The 22,175-nt window shown below is 44.9% G+C and overlaps 1 protein-coding gene across 1 annotated transcript in view; it reads left to right on the top strand.

Annotated features, from left to right (window-relative positions):
- Window positions 1-22,175, top strand: part of RETREG2 (reticulophagy regulator family member 2) — a 1,615,599-nt gene that overhangs the window by 468,892 nt on the left and 1,124,532 nt on the right. Inside the window, exon 4 of the mRNA XM_044075231.1 lies at window positions 10,949-11,078. Coding sequence (XP_043931166.1) covers window positions 10,949-11,078 — 130 coding nt within the window. The remainder of the gene's footprint in view (window positions 1-10,948; window positions 11,079-22,175) is intronic.

Genomic DNA, 22,175 nt, shown 5'->3' with positions numbered 1-22,175 from the left:
ATTTTGCACTAGCTCAGAGCATATCTATGAGTTGCCACTTAGATTCTTGACATAGCTAAAGAAGGCTTTGTGGTTATCTTTCGAATCCTTGGCTATTTTTCTTTTGAAGTTAGCCTTGGAGGATTTTATGAGGGACCTTAGTTTCTTACTGATACTGATCAGGGATGTCTTTCCTTCTTGGGATTTGCTTTTTTTCTGAACTAGTTTCCTCCTTCTATTGTATAGCCTGTTTATGGCAGGGGTCCACCAGACTGGTTTCCTTCTCTTAGGGGAGTGAGTCTTGGTTTTGCTAGGGATGGCACGATCCATGCATCCCTTGTAGGTGCTCATAGAGTGCATTTGTAAAGGTTTCTGCATCTTGGACACTGTTATCCTTTAGCGTGGGGACTGTGAAACTTACCACATCTGTCTTAAGTAAGGTGAAGTTTGCTATAGAAAAGTTTTTCACTGTGGTTTCCTTGGTTGGAGGTGGTGGTGTGGACATCGAGTGATTAGTTTATGGTCTGATCTAACCAGTGATGGGTTGACCTCTGGTGTGGAACACCTGTTGCCCATGTTGGTGATGACCAGGTCCAATATGTTTTCACCTCTGGTAGGGGAGTTTACCAGCTGATCCAGGGCATTTGAGTTGATAAATTCCAGAAAGTGCTGGTAGGGTAATTGAAATCACCCAATATCAGGGTGTTCGGTAGGACCTTCATGTTTTCCAGTGTCTCAGGAAAGGCGGAGTGGTGGTCCTGGGTCATGGAGGGTGATCTGTAGCAGGCCACAATTTGCATTGCAGATTTGCCTGATGTTAGTTGCACATGGATGATCTTGGAGCCGGTATGCTGCGCCACTAACCTGGCGGTGTAGGCATCCTTGCTGAATATGGATACACACCCTCTTCTTGTGTTTCGGTCCATGTTCTGTGGCCGAAATGTGTAGTATGAGTTGTAGCCCGGTAGTGCTGGGGTGCTCTGTGGAGCCTTGAACCAGGTTTCAGTTACTGCACAGATGTCGACATTCTCCATACTGAGGAGTGCTTTGAGTGCGTGCATTTTGAGATTTAAACTCCTGGCGTTGAGTAGCATAACCCTCATTTTTTTATTTGTGCTGTTTATGGAGGTGGGTTTGACTTTTGAGCCTTGCCTAAAAAAGGCACTATGGGGGCAGGAAGAGCCTTGGCCAGTATTCAAAAGCCTAGGGGTGACAGGTGCAAGCCATCTCTTGTGAAGCAACGAGGCCTGTCGAGCATGTCGTCCCAGGCTGACAGACACTGGAACCCCGTTGAATGACACCAGAAGCTGAGCCAATTGTTGAAATTGATAATTTTTTCTTTATACTGCGGTATCATTGGTGAGGGCAGGATGCTACTCAGGGTCAGGGTCATACCCGCCTGGGCTACATGATCCAGAGAGCTCTTCCATGTCTCTTTTGATGTAGTCCAGAGAGGTACGTCTCAGGTCATTCACACCAACATGAACAATGACAGAGTCATATTTGTATTTGTTCTGGAGTGACCTGAGTGCTTGTGTTATGTGGCGGATTCTGGCTCCCGACAGGCAGCTAGCAACAACCTTCTCCTTGTCCAGCCTAGTGAGTGGGACATCCGTGTGCCTGACTATAGCGTCTCCTATTACTAGTGTGTTAGGTATGTTATTTCACCTTAAGGGCTGTGATTTTTGTGTTTTATATTTGCCTGGTTTGTGATGGGAGGTGCAGGTTTTTTGGGTGCCTGCTTTGGAGGTCTGTGATGCTTTTGCAGGTTTTTATTTAGAGCCTCCGAGTATGATTTTGTGTATTTGTGTATTTTTTGCTAGTGCTGGTTTAGTATGTTTGTGAGGCTGGAGGTGTCGTGCAAGTGTTAACCCTTCTCCTCATGACTGCCTGTTCCAGTCTTGGGTGGAGAGCGCTTAGCCTCCAGTTTAGCTTTATAATTGCATCTCTCGCATATGTTAATGTTATGTGGTAGGAGGAGAGGGTTGTCTGTGTACATCAGGCAATTGTAACATTGCCTCAGGATACCCAGGTTCACCAGCTGGACTGGAGAGTATACCTGAAATTGCCCTTTGGTCATGCCTGAATTATAGGGTGAGCTGCTTAGTCGCTTGGTTGGTGAGGGGTGAATAATGAGCCTTAACCTGCTGGGCAGTCAAGTGTCTGGGTATATTAGTGCTTGCTATTAGGTCTGAGCAAGTGCTGAACTGTAGGATGCTTTTTAAGTGCTTAGGTTGAGAGTTAGACTACTTTCAAGGGAAAAACTGAAGGAGACTTGGTGGAGCCGGGATAAATTTAGCCCTAGCTAACCAGCACTGTCCGGACGTGCAAAACCGTGCAAACATGGTTTTTACAGCAGGGAAATGAAAGAGATAGAAATTAGCCCAAAATGGCGTATAAACTACTAACTTCTGGGCTGGAACCACTCCTCCAGGGACAGATGGCTGCTCAAAGCTCCCTCTCTCACAGGTGAACAGAGTAACCTCCCTCCCTATCCAAGTAAGGTGTGGGCAACTCAGAAAATTGTAACACAGCTCTGACTTCAGCACTAGCCTGAAAACTGGACTATACTAGCTTAGAAAGCTGGGAAACGAGGACAATTTTTATTTTTTTTGAAAAGATAAGGCAATAACAGTAAAAAAATACACTTAAAACAGCTTTAAACGACTACAAACAGTAAAAACACTACAAACAGTAAAAAATACACTTTAAACAGCTTTAGATGACTACAAGCAGTCAGAAAAGGCTTTTAAACAAATTACCCAATTAACCAGTAAACAAATCTCAAAACTGAGCCCTGTTCCTGTAGTCTTCAATCAGACAAGTTCTAACTGCACACTCCTGCCACTGGGATGCAGGGGAACCTTCTTCAAAAAAGAAGGCCTGGATTAGTGCTCAAGTTATACAAACAAAGCTAGATTCAGCAGGTGTGGATCTAGTCTACGCTACAGCAAACAAGGCGCGCCAATTTCAGTATTTGTGGTCACTGAGGGAGGGAGGTCAAATAGTGAGTTATGAAATATTGATATGCTCCTTTACTTGTGGTGTCACAGCCTCTCCACATTTTTTTTATTTACTCTGCATTATCTTGTGACCTGTATTCCACTCCTCATCAGATACTTTAGGCTGTGCAGTTACAGCTGTATATCATTATGCCTCCAGCTAAAACTGTTACAAGCTGTATGTCGCTCTGACTTTCCTCAGCATCAACGCTCCATCCCCCATTTCGATGTTAATTGCTATACCTGTAGTGGTCTGCCTCACTGTAATTGCTACTCATTTTTTTCTTCCTTTCTAGACACATCTGATTTTCTCTTCAGGTTTCTCCCACATACCAAAAACTTTCTCTTTGTAGTTTGAATTTGTTTTGTGTATTCTTCCTACACCTAACCTGCCTAAAAACTTGAAACACCTTGGAGAAGGCCAGCAAATGGGGCATTTTATAAATTGCTGCTTAATTGAGGAGGGGTTGCATTAATTATTAACTTGGCCTGCATCTCTTCATTTGTTTTACTAATGCAGATATTTTGTGAAAGGGGGTTAGGCACCATTTGCTACCCAGGAGAGGGAACCACAGTACCTCTGACGTTGAATGATAGTTTTAATGTTGACAAGCAGGTTCTGAGTTTACTCTACGTTGTGTTAACTAATGGTATTTAGGTTTGCAGGTGTGTCTGTGTATATGCATGTATTTGTCTAGTTATTCATTCATTCTAGGGTAGGCTAGTCCAAAACCCCCTTTTAGCCAAGACCTAAGCCACAGGCATAAGTTGCATAGATTTAAGTAATCATGAGTAATGGTGACAGTAGGTACTGGAACATTACCTATGAGTGCATATGTAACTTACAATTAAAGAATGCAAATGTATTTTTGACGGTGGTTAAATGGATCTTGAAAGCTTTTTCTTTCCATAAAATCCTTGTATCTAAGCTTCTATTGTTTCATTAGCTTTGTTTATTCAGAGCTGTATACTTTTACCTCTTCTGAGACCTGCTGCTTGTGTCATAATCTTATACTGTCATTTGTACATTGTTTATTCATTTCACATTTATTAATTAGGGTAGTGCACTGATCCACGTGGACCATTTTTAGGCCAGCCTGGGGTACAGACCAGAAGCAGGCATATAAAATATGTGTAGATATTTTAAGTAGTTATAAGTGTAAGCTGTTGTAAACTTGGACTGTTTCATATTTATCATATCATCTGATGTGAAGTCGTTCAATCTCGTCATTCATTCTTCACTGATGGGTTTGGATCCGATCCTCGGCTCCGACACGGCCAACTAGCAAGCTCAAAGTTCTCCAGTAGCTCGAGACCCCACCCCTTATCCCACAATGCACTGCTGGAATTACCCCAGATCTAGTTTGCCATGGCACGGATCTCTTGGTTTCCAGCATTGCTTGAGACTTTATTGGGAGTTTTCAACTTTCAGCAAGTTATATTTTTCAATTTTTATATATCTTTGATCTATTTCTAATAATAGATATTACTAGCTAGTAGATAGTTGTTTTTCTGTGTTCAGACCCCCTTTCCTTCAGTAAATCTTTCTTGCCTTCGGCCCTTTGGCCTTAGGATCCCTTTATTTACTTGTTAGTCAGTGTCCCCTGTTGGGACTGTTGTTATTGGATTACTTAATTCTGTTTATATTGATAGTTGTTAGTTGCCCCTTTTGGGCTGTGTGTGAGTTAGTTAACATTTCTAAAATAACTCTTAGTTAAATAGTGTGTTCCATTTAGTAGAAATTGTAAAATGTCTGAAGAAAGAGACAAACATCCAAAGTCTGGGTTTAAAAAATGCCTGGGCTGCGGACAGAAAATGTCAGTCACTGATGCCCATGTACAGTGGGTTTACTGTTTGGGTGAGGTGCACCTGCAAGAGTCATGCAGTATCTGTCACTCCTTTTCCAACAGAGTGCTAGCAGAAAGGAAGAGGAAGTTAATTGATGAGGGTATTATCAAACCCCCCTTTTCTGAGGCATTTTCTGACCAGGATGGAGCCAGCAAATCATCCAAGTCTTCCACTGAATCTAAGTCAAAAAAAGGGAAAAGATCAGAAAGTGTGAGGACTTCGGCTCCACTACCTTCGGAGCAGACAGTCTGCTCTTTTCGGAACCGGTTGCCAAAAAACCTCCATCTATATTGCTTCAGTCGGCTCCATCTGTTCACTCTTCCAGGTCCACTGTCAGCCTTTCTGATCTGGATATGGACCGGCTGGTTCAGAAAATCTTAAAGGCACTAGGCCTAGCTAAATTGCTGTCGGATCAGACCCAACAGTTGGAGCCGAAGACCACTACTCTTGAATAGTCTGCTCCTCCTCCGAGCCATACCGGACCTTCGGAGCTGGAGGAGGCCAACCTGATGATTGTGGATCCCTTGGAGCCGACACCTGCTCCATTGTCGTCGGCTCCATCTGTTCGGACGTTCTCAGTGCCGACCGGGGACTCTAGGAGCCGACACTCTTCAGTCTGGTCCGGGGAGGGTAGCCGCACCAACTTGTTGGTGCAGACACTTCCTCTAGGGGCCTTGGCTCGGGTTAGCTCGGCTCCTACCTCGGGCTCGGAGCCCACGGCTTCGGTGTGGGAGGAGATTGCGGCTCAGTCGGATCAGTCGACGACTCCTCATCTGAGCCGAGGTACATTCGAAGCCATGAGGCGAGTGTTGTCTCCTAAGGCTTCCTCATCTCAAGGTCTGGCCTCTTCTTCCCCTAAAGTGCCTGTGTCAGTTTCTGTCTCCTCCGATCATCCCAGGTGTAGAGACCCTGAGTCTCAGGTAGTCCCACAGGGCACTCCCTGCTCTTCCAAGACCTCTCCAGAAGTTCTCCCTGAAGAGGTTCCCAGGAAGAAATTATGCAAGAGGAGGCATTTGGACTCCCCCCAGGAGTCTCTGACATCGGACACCAACTTGGATGAATCAGAAGGGTCCCCTAGATCTCCCTCTGAGGACATCTCCTTTGCAGAGATTCTTGAAATTCTTAGGCAGAGGGGTGATTGGCAGTCCAAGAGCCCTGCTGAGGACGAGTCTGTTCTCCTGAAGGTGTTCGGGTCTCAGCCTTCCACCTCTTGGGTGTCTCCGCCCTATGATGAGCTTATGGATCTGGTCTTTCGTAGGGCGTGGGAGTCACCAGAATCTATGGAACCTGTTCTCAGGAGGCCTAATAAGTTTATTTCTGCCCCCGTGGATAAGTCCTTTTTGACCAAGGGAGTCCCTGTTGATGCCATGGTGGTGGCGGCAGCCACCAAAAAGGAAATGTTTGAGACTTCCTCATCTATCCATCCTCCTAACAGAGAATCTAGGATCATGGATAGATATGGGAAACGCATGTTCAGTTCAGCAACTTTCTCACTCAGATCACTGAACTACTTGACACATTTTACCAGACTGCAGAGAGATCTCCTTAAGGAGTTGGGAGATGCTCTTCAGAGTGCCGTAGCTTTGAATGTATCCGACAAGATTGCCACTCAGCTCTCTACCCTCAATTCGACAGTCAACTCGTCCATGCGTCTCGTATCTTACGCAGCTGATGGTTCGAGTAGAGCCACATGTACAGGTATCGCTCTTCGTAGAGGCATGCCTGGATGCGGCTCTATTCCTTCGTGGAACCCTTCAAGTCTTCCTTTACTAATGCCCCATTTGACGGCTCATCTTTGTTTGGTTCAAAGGTGAAGGAGACTTTGACCAGGTGTGAGCAAGAAGGAAAGACTCTGCCATCGAAGTCCGTTTTTCCACCCCCACTCGACCCTTTCCTAAAGGTCAGAGGGGAGGAAAGATGTGGTTCCGGAAAGCCCAAGGAGCATTTCAAGGCACACGTGGAGAGCCCCCTCCAGAGGCAGAGGAGGGGGTTTCAATGGAAGACGCCACCCTCGTGGCAGAGGGGGTCCGCAACACCAGGGTGACATTTCTCTGGTCAGTCTTACCACCGCTCCTGAAGGGAGGGCCTGGCTGTCCTACTCTGGAGGCAGTCAGGGGTCACTTATTATTGTACCCAAAAGCCTGGCTAAATATAACAAATGACAGTTTGGTACAAAGTATAATTTCCAGAGGGTATTTCATACCATTCTCACCCAGCCCCTTCCCGTAAAAAAAAAATCCCAGATGTTCCACCCAGGCAACAACAACTTCAAGCGAGAGAGGCTACCCTGACACACTGCGATCGGCTAGGCATTACAGTCAACTTAGAAAAGTCTGCCTTGTTGCCATCACAGCATATCGTCTTTATAGGAACAGAACTAGACACGTCGACCACCACTCTTCGTCTTCCACCAGAAAGAATTTCTATTCTTCGCCAACACATAATGTCCCTGATATCAAAGAACAGAGCACCAGCTGCAGAGGTATTGAAAGTTCTCGGATTGATGGCGGCAGCTATTTTAGCAATCCCGTTAGCAAGGATGCATATGAGAATCCTTCAATGGCTTCTGTTCATGCAATGGTCTTACCAAGAACTTCCAGTGAGTCGCATGATCCTGATAACGAATTCCTGCAAGAAATATCTTCAGTGTTGGTTGACGTCTCTTCATGTCACAATAGGATGTTCCTTCATGCTCCTTCCTCTAGTTGCCACTGTGACCACGGACGCTTCCCTGATGGGGTGGGGGGCTTTTTCAGGGAAAGACTGCCCAAGGGATATGGACAGGTCAAGAATCACATCTGCATATCAATGTCCTGGAGATGAGAGCAGTACTTCTAGCGTTGCAGTACTTTCAGGACTCTCTTCCTCTAGGGACAATTGCAATACAGACAGACATGTCAGTGGTCTGGTACCTGTACAAACAAGGCGGGACCAAGTCTTGTTCCCTTTGCCGAGAAGCACTCAGAGTATGGCAGTGGGCACGGTCATCCCAGTGCTTTCTGTTGGCAATGCACATCCCGGGCAAATCCAACATTATAGCAGACAGACTGAGCAGAGCAATTTTATTGTCCCACGAATGGTCCCTCGTACAAGAGTTGTGGACAGGATCTTCTGCAAATTGGGCCATCCTTCCTGCGACCTGTTCGCCAGTCACATCAACAGCAAATGCAGAAGCTATTTTGCCCTGATTCCCACACCAGGTCACTCCCCGAGGGATGCTCTTGTCTACGATTAGCCCCCGGGTCTCCTCTACACATTTCCACCAATTCCCCTGATACCCAAATTCTTACAGAAAGCAAAGTCATTGGGACGGATGATCATCCTTATAGCCCCTCAATGGCCTCGGCAGATTTGGTTTCCATTTCTTTACCATCACATTCTGGAAGATCCATGGATCCTGGACCCAGTTCCGGACTTGTTGACACATCCGATAGGGGATCTTCATCCATCCTTGCAGATACTGAAGCAAACTGCTTGGCTGCTCCAGTTCCCTGCATAGCCAGGCTCTATAATCTTTCCCATGACACTAGTCAAATTTTGTTGGCTTCCCATAAACCTTCCACTAGAAAATTGTATCGTAGAAAGTGGAAGAGATTTTCCATTTGGGCTTCTTCCCCCAACATTGACCCTTACCAAGCGCCATTGTCTTCTATCTTACAATTCTTGACAGAAATCTTCAACAAAGGAGCAGCGGCTGCAACGGTGCGAGTGCAGTTAGCTGCTGTATCTAATTTCCATCTAGGATTCGATGGTTTGAATATTATGGCTCGTCAATTGTCTAAGGCTTTTCTAAAAGGTTCTTTTCACATGAGGCCTCCAGTGAAAACACCTTATTCTCCCTGGAATTTGAATTTTATGTTATCTCCTATCATTCTTCCTCCTTTTGAGCCTGAATCATCTTGTGAACTAAAATTTATGTAATGGAAAACTATCTTCTTAGTAGCCATCACTTCAACCCACAGAGTGTCAGAACTCCAAGCCCCCTTATAATGGTTTTCCATGTTGACAGAGTATCTCAGGACAAATCCATCCTTTTTGCTCAAAGTATGTTCTGAGATTAACATTAATCAAGTCATTGAGTTGCCCATTTTCTTTCCTAATTATACGAACAAGTTGGAATATATGTTGCACAAACTCGATGTTCATAGACTACTTAGATTTATTTGGACAGAACAAAAGACATTAGGAAATCAGATCAGCTCTTTGTGTCCTTTTCTGAGGCCAGGAAAGGTAAACCAGTTGCTAAAACAACCCTGTCTAAGTGGCTGTCTGATTGTATCACCTACACATATTCATGTCATAACATGCCCTTGTCTACTAAAGTAAAGGCTGATTCAACCAGAGCAGTTTCTACCTCTTCAGCCTTTCAAGAAAAATTACCTTTGGACAACATCTGTGCAGCAGCCACATGGTCTAAACCTCACACTTTTATAAGTCATTACAAAGTGGATAAGGCCTCCAGGGACAGGGCTTCATTTGGTTCTACGGTTCTGAAGAGTGTACTTCCGTGAGCCACCCAAGATCAGGGTGCTAGGGACGCTACCCATCAGTGAAGAATGAACGGTGAGATTGAACAACTTCACATAAAGAAGTTATGTACTCACCATAACGTTCCATGTGAGTTGTTCCATCTTGCCTTCATTTTCACGTTCCTCACTCCTTCCCCCTCCTGGCTGGCAGTTAACCTGGAGGCTGTCTTCGTCCTGGTTTTTCAATGTGTCTTCATTCCTAGGCAGAATAATTATTGTACTTCTATATGGTACGCAGCAAACAAGATCTGAGGTAATTCCAGCAGTGCATTGTGGGATAAGGGATGGGGTCTCGAGCTACTGGATAACTTTGAGCTTGCTAGTCGGCCGTGTTGGAGCCGGGGATCGGCTCCGAACCCATCAGTGTAGAATGAAGGCGAGATGGAACAACTCACATGAAACGTGGTGAGTACATAACTTCTTTTTTGTTTTCTCATGTCACTTACAGCGGCTGTCTTTTATGTTGGTATGCATTTATGTATTCTGTAATGAAGTGCACATGCCCTTGTCAAATGAACAGCCTTTAGTTCTGTCTTACCAATTTTTTATATGTATTGTATTGGCTTATGAGCTAGCTTTTGCATCTCAACTTGTGTTTGAACTGTACTGTGCTTATTCTGTCCAGTTTGACTGAAAATGTTTCTTGTGCCAGTCATCCTATTTTGTTAGCTAACAAATATGCAGTTTTGCAGTGGGTATTACCACATTAGACATAAATGCACATCTTAGTATGTAGAGTTCTAAAAAAATTGAGTGAGTATTGCAGAATGATAATATCTCATTAGTGGAGGGTATAAGCACATGACATTAAAACATGAAAGTAATAATGAGCAGTGGCAGTTCTGTTTGATGAGAAAACATTTGTTTTCTTTATAGATTACCTGCTTAAGACCTTATTGTAACAGTTAATGAAATTGAAAAGGTTTAACACCATTATATTAAATATTGGAATAATTTTGTGAAACTGAATAAACTGGAACCTTTAAGTATCCTGAATGTTCGAGACTAATTTTCTTTTGTAGACAGTAAGTATTAAGGTAGTTGCGTTTTGAAACTTGTAGAATCTGTAGTTCAGAGGTGCAGCAGTAATCGACATTTAGTAATTTAAAGGTAAGCGAGTTGAACAGTAAGCAACATAAGAGGAAAATGGGACTCCTTTGTCTTTCTTTAGTGAGAGAGAGAAATGTTCACTGGGATTAGGGAAAGATGGACTTGCAGATTTTTAGTGTAGTGTGAAAGGTGTTGACATTTGGGGAAGAGTTCAGACTAATAATTGCTAGAGCTGGACATTTTACTTATAAAAAGAGCAATCATAGAGGAAGATATTTGTGATTTTTGAGAAGTATCAAATAGCAAGCAGTTGGTTTTGAGATCCTAGTTAATATAAGCAGTCATTTGTCATACTCTTGTATATTTGAATTGGTTTTAGCACCATTAAGATGAGCAAGGTCATATGCATGTATTATCATGTTTAGTTCATGTTATTAGGTGACAGAGCAGCATAAATACTACAAAAAAGTTGGAAGAAGGAAAATCCATGATATTTTTCTAAAGACATATAATAAGTTATATTTTCATTTGTGATTGTAGTGAAACGGAGATCATGCATCCTCGACTTCTTAGCTTCCCTGAGTTGTGCCAGTATTTGGCTGAGAGTTGGTTGACCTTTCAGATGTACTTGCAGGAAGTTGTTTTGTATAAGAACCAGAATCCTGGCAAGGTAAGCTAGAGTTCTAGTTCTGATTAACTTAGCATGTGTTGAGTATTACTTTGTATGTAATATGTAAACTTTCCCGTCTGATGAAATGTCTCCTGTACTCTGTTTATGGAATGTCAATTCCTAGATTTTGCTCAGATTTTTGTACCTAACCTTGTAGCATAAATTAATTTTGATGTACACAGGCTGTTCAATGAAAAGTAGCTTTGGGGACAGGGAGCTAAAAGAGATGCTTTCAGAACCATAAGGTTTTGTGCCTGCCCTGTAAATTTTAGATGTGAAGTTGTTCAATCTCGCCGTTCATTCATCAGTGATGGGTTCATAGCCGATCCCTCGGCTCCGACACGGCCGTTAGCAAGCTCGAGGTTTACCAAAAGCTCGAGACCTAGCCCCTTATCCCATGATGCACTGCCTGGAATACCTCAGATCTAGTTTGCCGTGGCACAGATCTCGTGTGTTTCCAGAACTCGATTCCTTTATTGGAGAAAAATAGGATTTACGCAAGTTAAATTCTTTCAAATTGCTAATTTTTATTTATTATTTACTGTTTACCCCTTGTTCCCGTCTTATCTTTTGTATTAGGAAAGTTGTAGTTTTTTTTGTTAGTTAAGTGCCCCTTGGGCTTTCTTGTCAGGGCGTAGTTGTGAATTAACAACTAACTCTATAGTTAACAGAAGTTGTCTTTATTTTAGTTGTGCAGTAACAACGTTTTTAGTTTTCTTTAGGATGTCACAGGACAAGGGCAAACGACCTAAATCAGTCTTTAAAAAATGTCTAGATTGTGGACAGAAAATGTCCATCACCGATGGACATAGGCAATGTGTATATTGTTTGGGCTCACATCATCTTCAGGAGTCATGTAGCATATGTCATGCTTTTCCTCCAAGGGTTTTGCTTGAGAGAAAAAGAAAATTAATAGATAGAGGCCTGTTCAAACATTCCTAAGATGAGGTTTTGTCTAGCCAGGATGGGGCTGGTCAGTCCCCTATATCTTCAAAATCTTTGTTGGCTTCTAGTTCTAAGTCATCGAAGCATAAGACTGCAAAATTGGGAGAATCTGCTGGAACATAGGCTCCAATGCCTTCGGAGTCAACTGATGTTCATCGTGTTTCACTGCTGCAGTCATTACACTCTGGTTATCATGCCGTCAGGCGGGCCCGCAGTCGGCCTGAGTTCCAAAGTCCTGGTCTGGAGTCGGTTGCTGTCGCTTTTTCCCTGACGTCAGTGCGCCAGGGGTATATAAGAAGAAGCCGACTCCATTTTCTTCAGTCTCTCTTGCCGCGCGGTGCCCGAAGCAAAAGCAGTTCGCAAGTGCCGGTCGGCTGACTCCTGAGATTTCAAATTCGATTTCAGAACCAAAGTCTTCAATAAAGCTAAGTACCCCGTTGGGGAAACTTTTTCTTGCCTCAGACCGATGTCAGTAAAAGTTAATAATTGTATTTCTTGTGAGAAGCAAATACTTCATAAGGATTTTCATTCTTACTGTATCACATGCCTAGGCCCAGATCACGACGTCACTAGTTGTCTGTTTTGTGTTAGGTTTAGCAAACGCACTATTAAACGTCAATTTGATTTTGCTCGCCATTACTTTGGGCGAAGGTTTAATTATACAATGCCTTCGGAACAACCGACAACCGGAATGCAAAAAAAACGCAAAGTTAAAGATAGGGAAAGGCATCCGAGGCCCAAAACTGACGACAAAGCCTCTTCTAGGCCAGTCGCTGGTTCGCCGGTTTTCAGTGAGGCGCTTTCCCAGCCTCTGACACCCGCTACCTCTGAACCACAGGCCGTGACCGACTCCCACGTGGAGGTGCCTAGGCCTCTGGATACACAAGGTGTTGTGCCAACGGAGATTAACCCTTCAGATGAGTCCGGAGCCACTGAGCAGGCATCGGCTTCTGAGGGTGTTTCCAGGCCTACTCAACTTACCATTGCAACTACAGCCAAATCTAAGCCTACATTAAAGACAAAGAAGCAAGTACATCATTCACCTGGACAGGCCTCCATGCCTAAAAAACAGATGCTCAAGATGGCCGAAGACTTGATAACTCTGATCAGGGGTTCCCATCCCTCTCCTGATAAAAGGCCTAGGCAGGATACAGATTATGATTCCTCTGACCAGGTTTCAATATATTCTGATTCCTCTTCAGACCAGGGATATTCTTTACCCCCCATGAGGATTCTGATGATGAAGAATCAATTCCTTCAGCCTCTCCTCCTGAGGATTACTCTTTTGGGGAAACTTTACATACCATGAGGGAGCATTTCCTTTGGGAGGGCCAGGATTACTCAGAATCCAAGAAAAGGCTCAGAGACTTTCTTTTACTGCCTCAGCACAGGCCCCTTGCTATTCCACCAGTGTTGGACATTGTGGATGATGTGTTCTCTGAATCTAGTTTAAATCCTGATTCTTTACCCCCAGCTCCTGTCAAGCCAGACAAGTACTACAGAGTCCCTGACTCTCACAAATTTCTTTAAAAACTTTCTTGCTGACCCAGAAACTATTTCCCAGGTTCCCAAAGGGGTTAAGGCTTCCACAGCTAAGAATCCAGCTCCCTCTGATAGGGACTCTAGAGCTTTAGACAGATGGGGAAAGAAAGTTTACACCTCTGCAACTTTAGCAGTTAGGGCTCTAAATTGCCAGTTTCACATGCTTAAATATCAACAATACTTACTGTCTTAATTAAAACAGAAAATGAGTACAAATGCAGAACAACCTGACTATAAGGAAATGCAGGATTTATTGCATGCAGCTGAGCAAGTGGGAAAGCATACTTTGCAATGTGGTTTTGATTCATTAGAAGCTTCTTGTCGAGCAGCAGTTACAGGATCTGTGATTCGAAGACATGCTTGGTTAAAAGAACAAAATTTACCAGATCATGTTAAGGCAAAATTATTAGGTGCGCCTTTGCAGCAAGATAATTTATTTGGTATTAAGGCAGAAGAGGTATTAAAGAAAATGGAGGATAAGGCAAAATCTATGCAAACAGTGAAGGATTTCTTACAGGTACAGCCACCACGATTTAGCAGAAATTGGCCTACAAAGAATTGGTCCTTTCCAGTGTCAGACAGGCCACAAAGAGGCAGATACAGACGCCCAAGAGGCAGATTTCAGCCACAAGGATCATACAGACCATGACAGTGGGGTGCATCAAACCCAAAAGTAGGTGAGGACAAGTCACAACCTTACAGGAAACAGTCCCAATGACTCCCCCCTTCCAATGCCAAACTCTTACCTTTTGGCAGCTCCCTTAGGGGGAAACTAGCACTTTTTTCAAAACTGGCAAGCAATCACTCGACAAATGAGTGCTGAATATTGTGACTCACGGTTACAGGTTCCACTTTCACACTCTTCCAAGGCTAAAAGGAATGCCAGACCTGCCACAAAATCAATGGGCAGAGGCACAAAAACAAATTACAGCTCTCATGGACATGAGAACTATTCAAAAAGTACCACAGCAGGAAAAAGGACAAGGATTTTACTCAAGAGACTTCCTAGTACCCAGAAAGGACAAAGCCTGGAGACCCATTCTGGACCTTTCCACTCTAAATACTTACCTGGATGTTCCGAAATTCAAAATGCTGACACTACAACAGCTCCTTCCCATGTAGGGCAAGAAAGCTTGGCTTGTTACTTTGGACCTCAGAGGCATACCTGCATGTCCCTATCAGACAAAATTGCAGAAGATACCTCAGATTCATAGCTGGTTCAATGCACTACCAATTCTCTGCACTGCCCTTTGGCTTATCTACTGTGCCCAGGGTCTTTACCAAGTGCCTGGCACCAGTAATTGCATTTTGCAGACAAAGAGGAATTCATATATATCCATATCTGGACGACTGCCTGATTCAAGCAGAGAGCAAGGACATTCTTCTACAGCATCTGGCATTCGTAAAAAGATTAAGTTGCCTAAGGTACACAGTAAATGAAAAGAAATCAAAACTAGTGCCCTCGCAAGAGATAATATTCCTGGGTGCCAGCTTAAATACAACGGCCCAGATGGCTTATCTCACGCCAGACAAGCAAAGACAACTGACTCAGTATTTTCAATTGATGGCAACAAAGTCCCAACTCCCTGCAAGAAAAATTCTGCAGGCCTTGGGATTCATGGCATCCTGCATACTACTAATTCCATATGCAAGACTGCATATGAGGAAATTACAATGGTACCTAAAAAGTGTTTGGTCTCAACATTCTCACAGCTTGGAGACAGTAATACCACTAATTCCCTGCCTACAACAGGAGTTTCGATGGTGGGCACAGGCATGTCACCTCAACAAGGGTCAGCCTTTCACTCTTCCCACAGCCAGGCAGACTTTAACAACAGATGCCTCTGATTACGCCTGGGGAGCACACATGGCAGGAAAATGTATTCAGGGCAAATGGACCACAGACTAAATGCATCTTCACATCAATCAAAAAAAGATGTTGGCTGTACAAACTGCCCTTACAGCTTTCGGGGATCTTCTGCATCCAGGACAATTACTAGTAAAGACAGACAACGCCACTGTGATGTGGTACATAAGCAAACAGGGGGCACTCATTCTTACCCCCTATGTAGACAAGCCATGACCTTGTGGAACACAGCTCTAACCTATTGAGTTCATCTGCAAGCACAATTCCTGCCAGGAAAGAAAAACACTCTGGCAGACGACTTAAGCAGAAACATCATGGATCCTCATGAGTGGAAATTAAATCCACAAGTTTTCAGCATGATAATGTAAAAATGGGGGTGCCCAGATATAGATCTTTTTGCCTCACCACTGAATTCCCAACTACAAAAATTCTGCACAAGGACTTATCACACACAAGCATGGGAAGTGGATGCTCTTTCGTTCAGCTGGAAAAGCCTAAATGTTTATGCCTTCCCACCGCTGCCTCTCCTTACAAAGGTACTGCTAAAAGCCAGTCAAGAAAAACCACAGATGATTCTGATTGCTCCAGTCTGGCCACGCCAGCATTGGTACCCAATCTTAAAGAACTTAGCTCAAGGCCCACCTTGGATTTTGCCTCAAATTCCACACCTTCTAACTCAGCAAAACAATCAGATACTACACAGTCAGCTCAAAACCTTAAACCTGGCTGCATGGCAGATTCATTAGCCAAATGGACAACTTCTCTCTCTGAAGCGGTTATGGATGTCATTTTGGAGGCCAGGAGGCCTAGCACCAGGAAATCATATTCAGAAAAGTGGAAGAGATTCTGTGCTTGGAACCAGGCTCAAAACCTTGATCCTCTGGTACCCAACATACCTCAGATACTACAATACTTGACTGAGATGCTGGACAAAGGACTATCCTTCTCATCCATTAAGATTCACGCTTCTGCCATCTCTGCTCATTACAACACAGATCCTCCCATTTTCTCTCACCCATTGCTAAAGCAGAACCTCAGAGGGGCTAAAATCATAAGACCGCCCCGGAGAGCACCAACACCAACTTGGGACCTCAATTTCATTTTGGAAAAGCTCACTTTGCTGAATTGGCTGGTTCAAAAGGAGGCAAAGTTAAAATATTTATCATGGAAAACTGCTCTGCTTCTGGCAATAACCTCAGCACGAAGAGTCTCAGAAATGCAGGCACTAATGGCAGTGGAGCCTTTCATCATTTTCCACCAAGCCATAGTTTCTTTAAGAACAAACCCTACTTTTATGCCTAAGGTGGTATCCAGTGTGGCTCTTAACCAATCTATTAATTTGCCAACATTTTATCCAAATCCCCAGAATAAAGGGGAGAGACTTCTACATTCCTTGGTCATACACAGGCAGTTGCGCTTCTACTTGGACAAAACAAAAGCTTTCAGAAAATCTGAACAATTGTTTGTATCATATGCTGCAGTATCACAGGGAAAGGCTATTTCAAAGCAGACCATCTCAAAGTGGATAGGACACTGTATCCGGTTCTGCTACACACAACATGGGAAACCTGTACCTAGTAATATTAGACCACTTTCCACCAGGGCAACTGCCACTTCTACTGCCTGCCTTAGAGGAGTACCTACCAAAGATACCTTGGAAGCTGCAACTTGGAGTTCAGTGCACACCTTTACCAAGCATTACCATTTGCCTGTTTATTCCAGATCCAGAGCTGGCTTTGTCACTGCAGTGCTGCAGGGCCTCATAGCCACACCAAATCCTCTATAGAGCCAGCCACCCAAACTCAGCTTTGGGATTCTACCCAAGTGTAATGACTGCAGCAGTGAAACAAGATGAACATAGTACAGTTTTGTACCTAACATAAATGTAGATGTTCGAGTGTCTTCACTGCTGCAGTCCAGGTTACCCACCTGCCAGCCCCTCTTTCTTTTATCTGGAACTAACCTATACTACCTATGTGGTATATTTGCTGGTTGCTGAAGGTTTTATTTTTAGCTTTTTGTATGTTTTATTAGCAATATGCATTGCCTACCATTTTGGGGGGCACTTGACATCTGGGGCAAGAAAAACTGAAGAAAATGGCATCGGCTACTTCATATATACCCCTGGCGCACTGACGTCAGGGAAGAGGCGACAGCAACCAATGCCGGACCAGGACTTTGGAACTCATGCCGACTGCGGGCCCGCCTGACGGCAGGATAACCCAAGTGTAATGACTGCAGCAGTGAAGACACTTGAACATCTACATTTATGGTAGGTACTAAACTGTACTTTTCCATTGTTCGGAGCCAGCCTATGTCCCTGCTGCTGGTATCCAAGACTCCTGCTTCTCCCCTTCTTCGATCTTTGCCTTCTTTAAAATCTTCTAGGTCTTCTGTCAGCCTTCCTGATTCGGACATGGATCGACTGGTGCAGAAGATGCTGAAGGCTCCAGGACTTCCCAAATTGTTGTTTGCTCCGACCGTTGCGTCGGAACCAAAGACCACTGTTATGGACGTTTCTTCTACTTGTTTGAACCACACCAGTACTTCGGAGCCGGAGGGGGCAGACCTTATTCTTGTAGAGCTCGTGGAGCCAAGGCCTGCTTCTGCGCTATCTGCTCCATCTGCTCGGACTTCATCGGCGCCGGATGTGGAGTCTAGGAGCCCATGCTCTCCAGTCAGCTCCGGGGGAGGCAGTCGCACTGACTTGTTGGTGCCAACTCTCCCTCTCGGGGCCTCGGCTCGGGTGAGCTCGGCTCCTACCTCGGGTTCAGAGCCTGCAGCCTCGGTACAAAGGGAGCTTGGCGGTTCCTTTGGGGACTTCGGTTCTGTCATTTCTGAGTCGTAAGGCTGTCATAACCAAGAGGGGAGCTATGTCCCCAATGACAGTCTCAACTTCAGGTCTAGCCTTTTCTTCCCCTATAGCTCCTGGGTCTGCTTCTGTTCCTATCATCCCAGCCCAACGTCGAGACTCTGAGCCTCAGGTAACCCCACAGGGTGTTGCTTGCTCTTCTGAGATCTCTCCAGAAATCCCCACTGAAGAGGTTCTCAGGAAGAGTGTATGTAAGAGGAGACACTTGGACTCCCCACAGGAGTCTCTGACATCAGACACTGACCTAGATGATTCAGAAGTGTCCCCAAGATCCCCTTCTGAGGATATCTCCTTTGTGGAGATGCTTGAAATCCTTAGGCAGAGGGGTGATTGGCAGTCCAAAAGCCCTACTGAGGATGAGTCAGTGCTACTGAAGGCTTTCGGGTCTCAACCTTCCACCTCTTGGGTGTCTCTGCTCTATGATGAGCTCATGCAGCTGATCTCTTGTAGGGCATGGGAGTCACTAGACGTGACGGAGCCTGTTCCCCGGAGGCCTAATAAATTCATCTCTGCCCCCGTGGATAAGCAGTTTCTGACTGAAGGAGTGCCTGTTGATGCCATTGTGGTTGCAGCAGCCACCAAGAAGGAATTATCCGAGACTTCTTCATCGATCCATCCCCCTAACAGAGATTCTAGGGTTATGGACCGATATGGGAAACGCATCTTCAGTTCAGTGACATTTTCATTGCGATCGCTGAACTACCTGACTCACTTTACTAGACTACAGAGAGATCTCCTCAAGGAGTTAGGAGATGCTCTCCAGGGTTCTGTAGCTACGGGAGTTGCTGACAAAGTGACCACCCAGTTTGCTACCCTTAACTCCTTAGTAAACTCATCCATGAGGCTCATTTCGTATGCAGCCATGGGTTCAAGTAGGGCTGCAGGTTCAGGAATCACCTTACACAGGCAGTCCTGGATGTGCCTATGTTCCTTCAAGTCTTCTTTCATCAGTGCCCCATTCGACAGCACCACTCTCTTCGGGCCTAAAGTGAAAGAAACTCTTACCAGGAGTGAGCAAGATGGGAAGAGACTGCCGTCTGAGTCCGTTTTGTCACCTCTATGCGGCCTTATCCCAAAGGCACTAAGGGAGGTAAGTTGTGGTTCCAAAAATCTCACATAGCCTTTCCAGACACCCGTGGTGATACCCCCTTTAGAGGCAGAGGAGGGGGTAATAACGGAAGACACCACTCTCGCGGCATAGGGGGCCTGCAACATCAAGGTGACAGAGATCAGTTTTCTGGTCAACCTTACCAGCGTCCCTGAATGGAAGCCTGACTGTTTTACTCTGGAGGCAGTCGGGGGTCGCTTATCCCTGTATCTTTACGCCTGGTTAAAAATATCCAATGACAAATGGGTACAGAGAGTAATTTCCAGAGGATATATCATACCATTCACCTCCTTCCCAAAAACCCTAAGGAAAATCCAGGACATACCACCCCGTTACAGGGAACAAGCAACCGAAGACGTCCAAAAGTTGCTAGAAAAGTCATCCAGCCAGTCCCAGCAGACCAAACAGGATCCGGAACTTACCCAAGGTTCTTTTTAGTACCAAAGAAAGCAGGAGACTGGAGACCTATATTGGACCTCAGCAGACTCAACCAATTTGTAAAGAAGGAGAAGTTCTGATGGTCCCGCTTCAGTCTATTCTTCCCTTTTTAGGGAAAGACAATTGGATGTGCGTGATAGATCTCAAGGATGCTTATTACCACATAAAAATGGACAGGGTATCCAGAGAGCACCTGCGTTTCTGGCTGGGAGCCAGTCGTTATCAATTTCGAGCCCTGTCCTTTGGTCTCACTTCAGCCCCCAGAGTGTTCACCAAATGCATGGCAGTGGTAACGGCTCACCTGAGGCGTCTTGGATTCCAGGTGTTTCTGTATTTAGACGATTAACTCCTTTCCGCCATCACCAGGCATCAACTAGTTCAATCAAGAGACCACACTCTGACTCTCTGCAGTCAGTTTGGTATTACTGTCAACTTCGAAAAGTCTGCCTTATCACCATCACAGTATATAAATTTTTATAGGAGCAGAGTTAGACACCTCAACCATCACTTTAAGGCTACCATTAGAAAGAATCGCTCTGCTGTGTCAGCAAATCAGCTCTCTAGTATCAAAGACGAAAGCACCAGCATCAGAAGTGTTAAAAAAATTTGGGTCCGATCGCTGCTGCAATCATAGCCATTCCTCTAGCGAGAATGCATATGAGAATACTTCAATGGTTACTTTTCACTCAATGGTCTTAACAGGAGCTTCTCATAAGTCGCACAATATTGAGCACAAACTTGTGCAAGAAGAACCTTCAGTAGTGGTTTACGTCTTCTCATGTAAGCGTAGGTCGCCCATTTGTATTCCCACCTTCAATAGCCACTGTGACCACAGACACCTCCCTGATAGGGTGGGCGGGGGCATTATCAGGAGAGGACTGTCCAAGGCACATGGACAGAGCAGGAGTTACATTTGCATCCTGGAGATGAGAGCAGTTCTTTTGGCATTGCAGTTCTTCAAGACTCTCTTCCTCACGGGACCATTGCAATTCAGACAGACATGTCAGTGGTCTGGTATTTGAACAAGCAAGGTGGGACCAGATCTTACCCCTTATGCCGAGAAGCCCTCAGAGTTTGGCAGGGGGCTGTATCCTCCCAGCATTTTCTGTTGGCAACGCACATACCGGGAAGATCCAACATGATAGCAGACAAACTGAGCAGGGCAATTTTATTGCCTCACGAATGGTCCCTCAAACAAGAGATAGTGGACAGGATCTTTTTGCCAGTCACCTAAACACCAAATGCAGAAGCTATTTTGCCCTGATCCCCCCTCCGGGAGAGTCCCCAAGGGATTCACTTGTACAAGATTGGCCCCCGGGTCTTCTCTGTGCATTTCCACCAATCTCTCTGATTTCAAAGGTTCTACAGAAAGCTTCATTGCTAAGGAGGACTATGATTCTAATAGCTCCTCATTGGCCTTGGCAGATTTGGTTCCCATTCCTACTTCAGCACCTAGTGGAGGAACCATGAATTCTGGACCCGGTTCCAGAACTGCTGACACATCCGTCGGGGAACCTCCATCCTTCTCTACAGTCTCTTCAGCTCACAGCTTGGCTGCTACAGTTCCCCACATAGCCAGGCTTGATGATATTTCTCAGGAGACCAGACACATCTTGTTGTCTTCCCAAAAGCTTTCCACCAGAAGTTTATACCTCAGCAAATGGAAAAGATTTTCTTTTTGGGCCTCCAAACAGAACATTGACCCTTATAAAGCACCCATGTCCTCCATCTTAGAATTCCTTACCATGATTTTCAACAAAGATTCAGCAGCAGCAACAGTACGAGTTCAAATGGCTGCCATTGTTAACTTTCACCTAGGAATTGACAGATTTACCATTATGGCCCATAAGCTGTCTAGAGCCTTTCTCAAAGGGACCTTCCACATCAGACCCCCAGTGAAAGTTCCTTGTGCACCGTGGAAGCTGAACTTACTATTGTCATGGATTATTCTTCCTCCCTTTGAACCAGCATCATCCTGTGAAATTAAGTTCTTATCATGGAAAACTCTGATGTTCATCGTGCATACAGCTGCAGTCATAACAGATGGGTTCTCCTGCCGTCAGGCGGGTCCTCGGTCGACCGAATTCCAAAGTCTAGGTCCGGCGTCGGTTGTCATCGCTTCTTCCCTGACGTAAGTGCGACAGGGGTATAAAAGAACCAGCCGACGCCATTTTCTTCAGTCTTTCTTGCCGCGCGGTGCCCGAAGCAGAAGCAGTTCGCAAGTGCCGGTCGGCCAGCTCCTGAGATTATGAAAATTTGGAAACCGAAGTCTTCTTAAAAGCCAAGTACCCCGTTGGGGAAACTTTTCTTGCCTCAGACCGATGT

This window comes from Protopterus annectens, chromosome 6.part0 (genome assembly GCF_019279795.1).
Source record: "Protopterus annectens isolate FY-2018-M chromosome 6.part0, PAN1.0, whole genome shotgun sequence".
NCBI lineage: Eukaryota > Metazoa > Chordata > Ceratodontiformes > Protopteridae > Protopterus > Protopterus annectens.
This window is presented reverse-complemented; position numbering and strand designations above follow the sequence as displayed.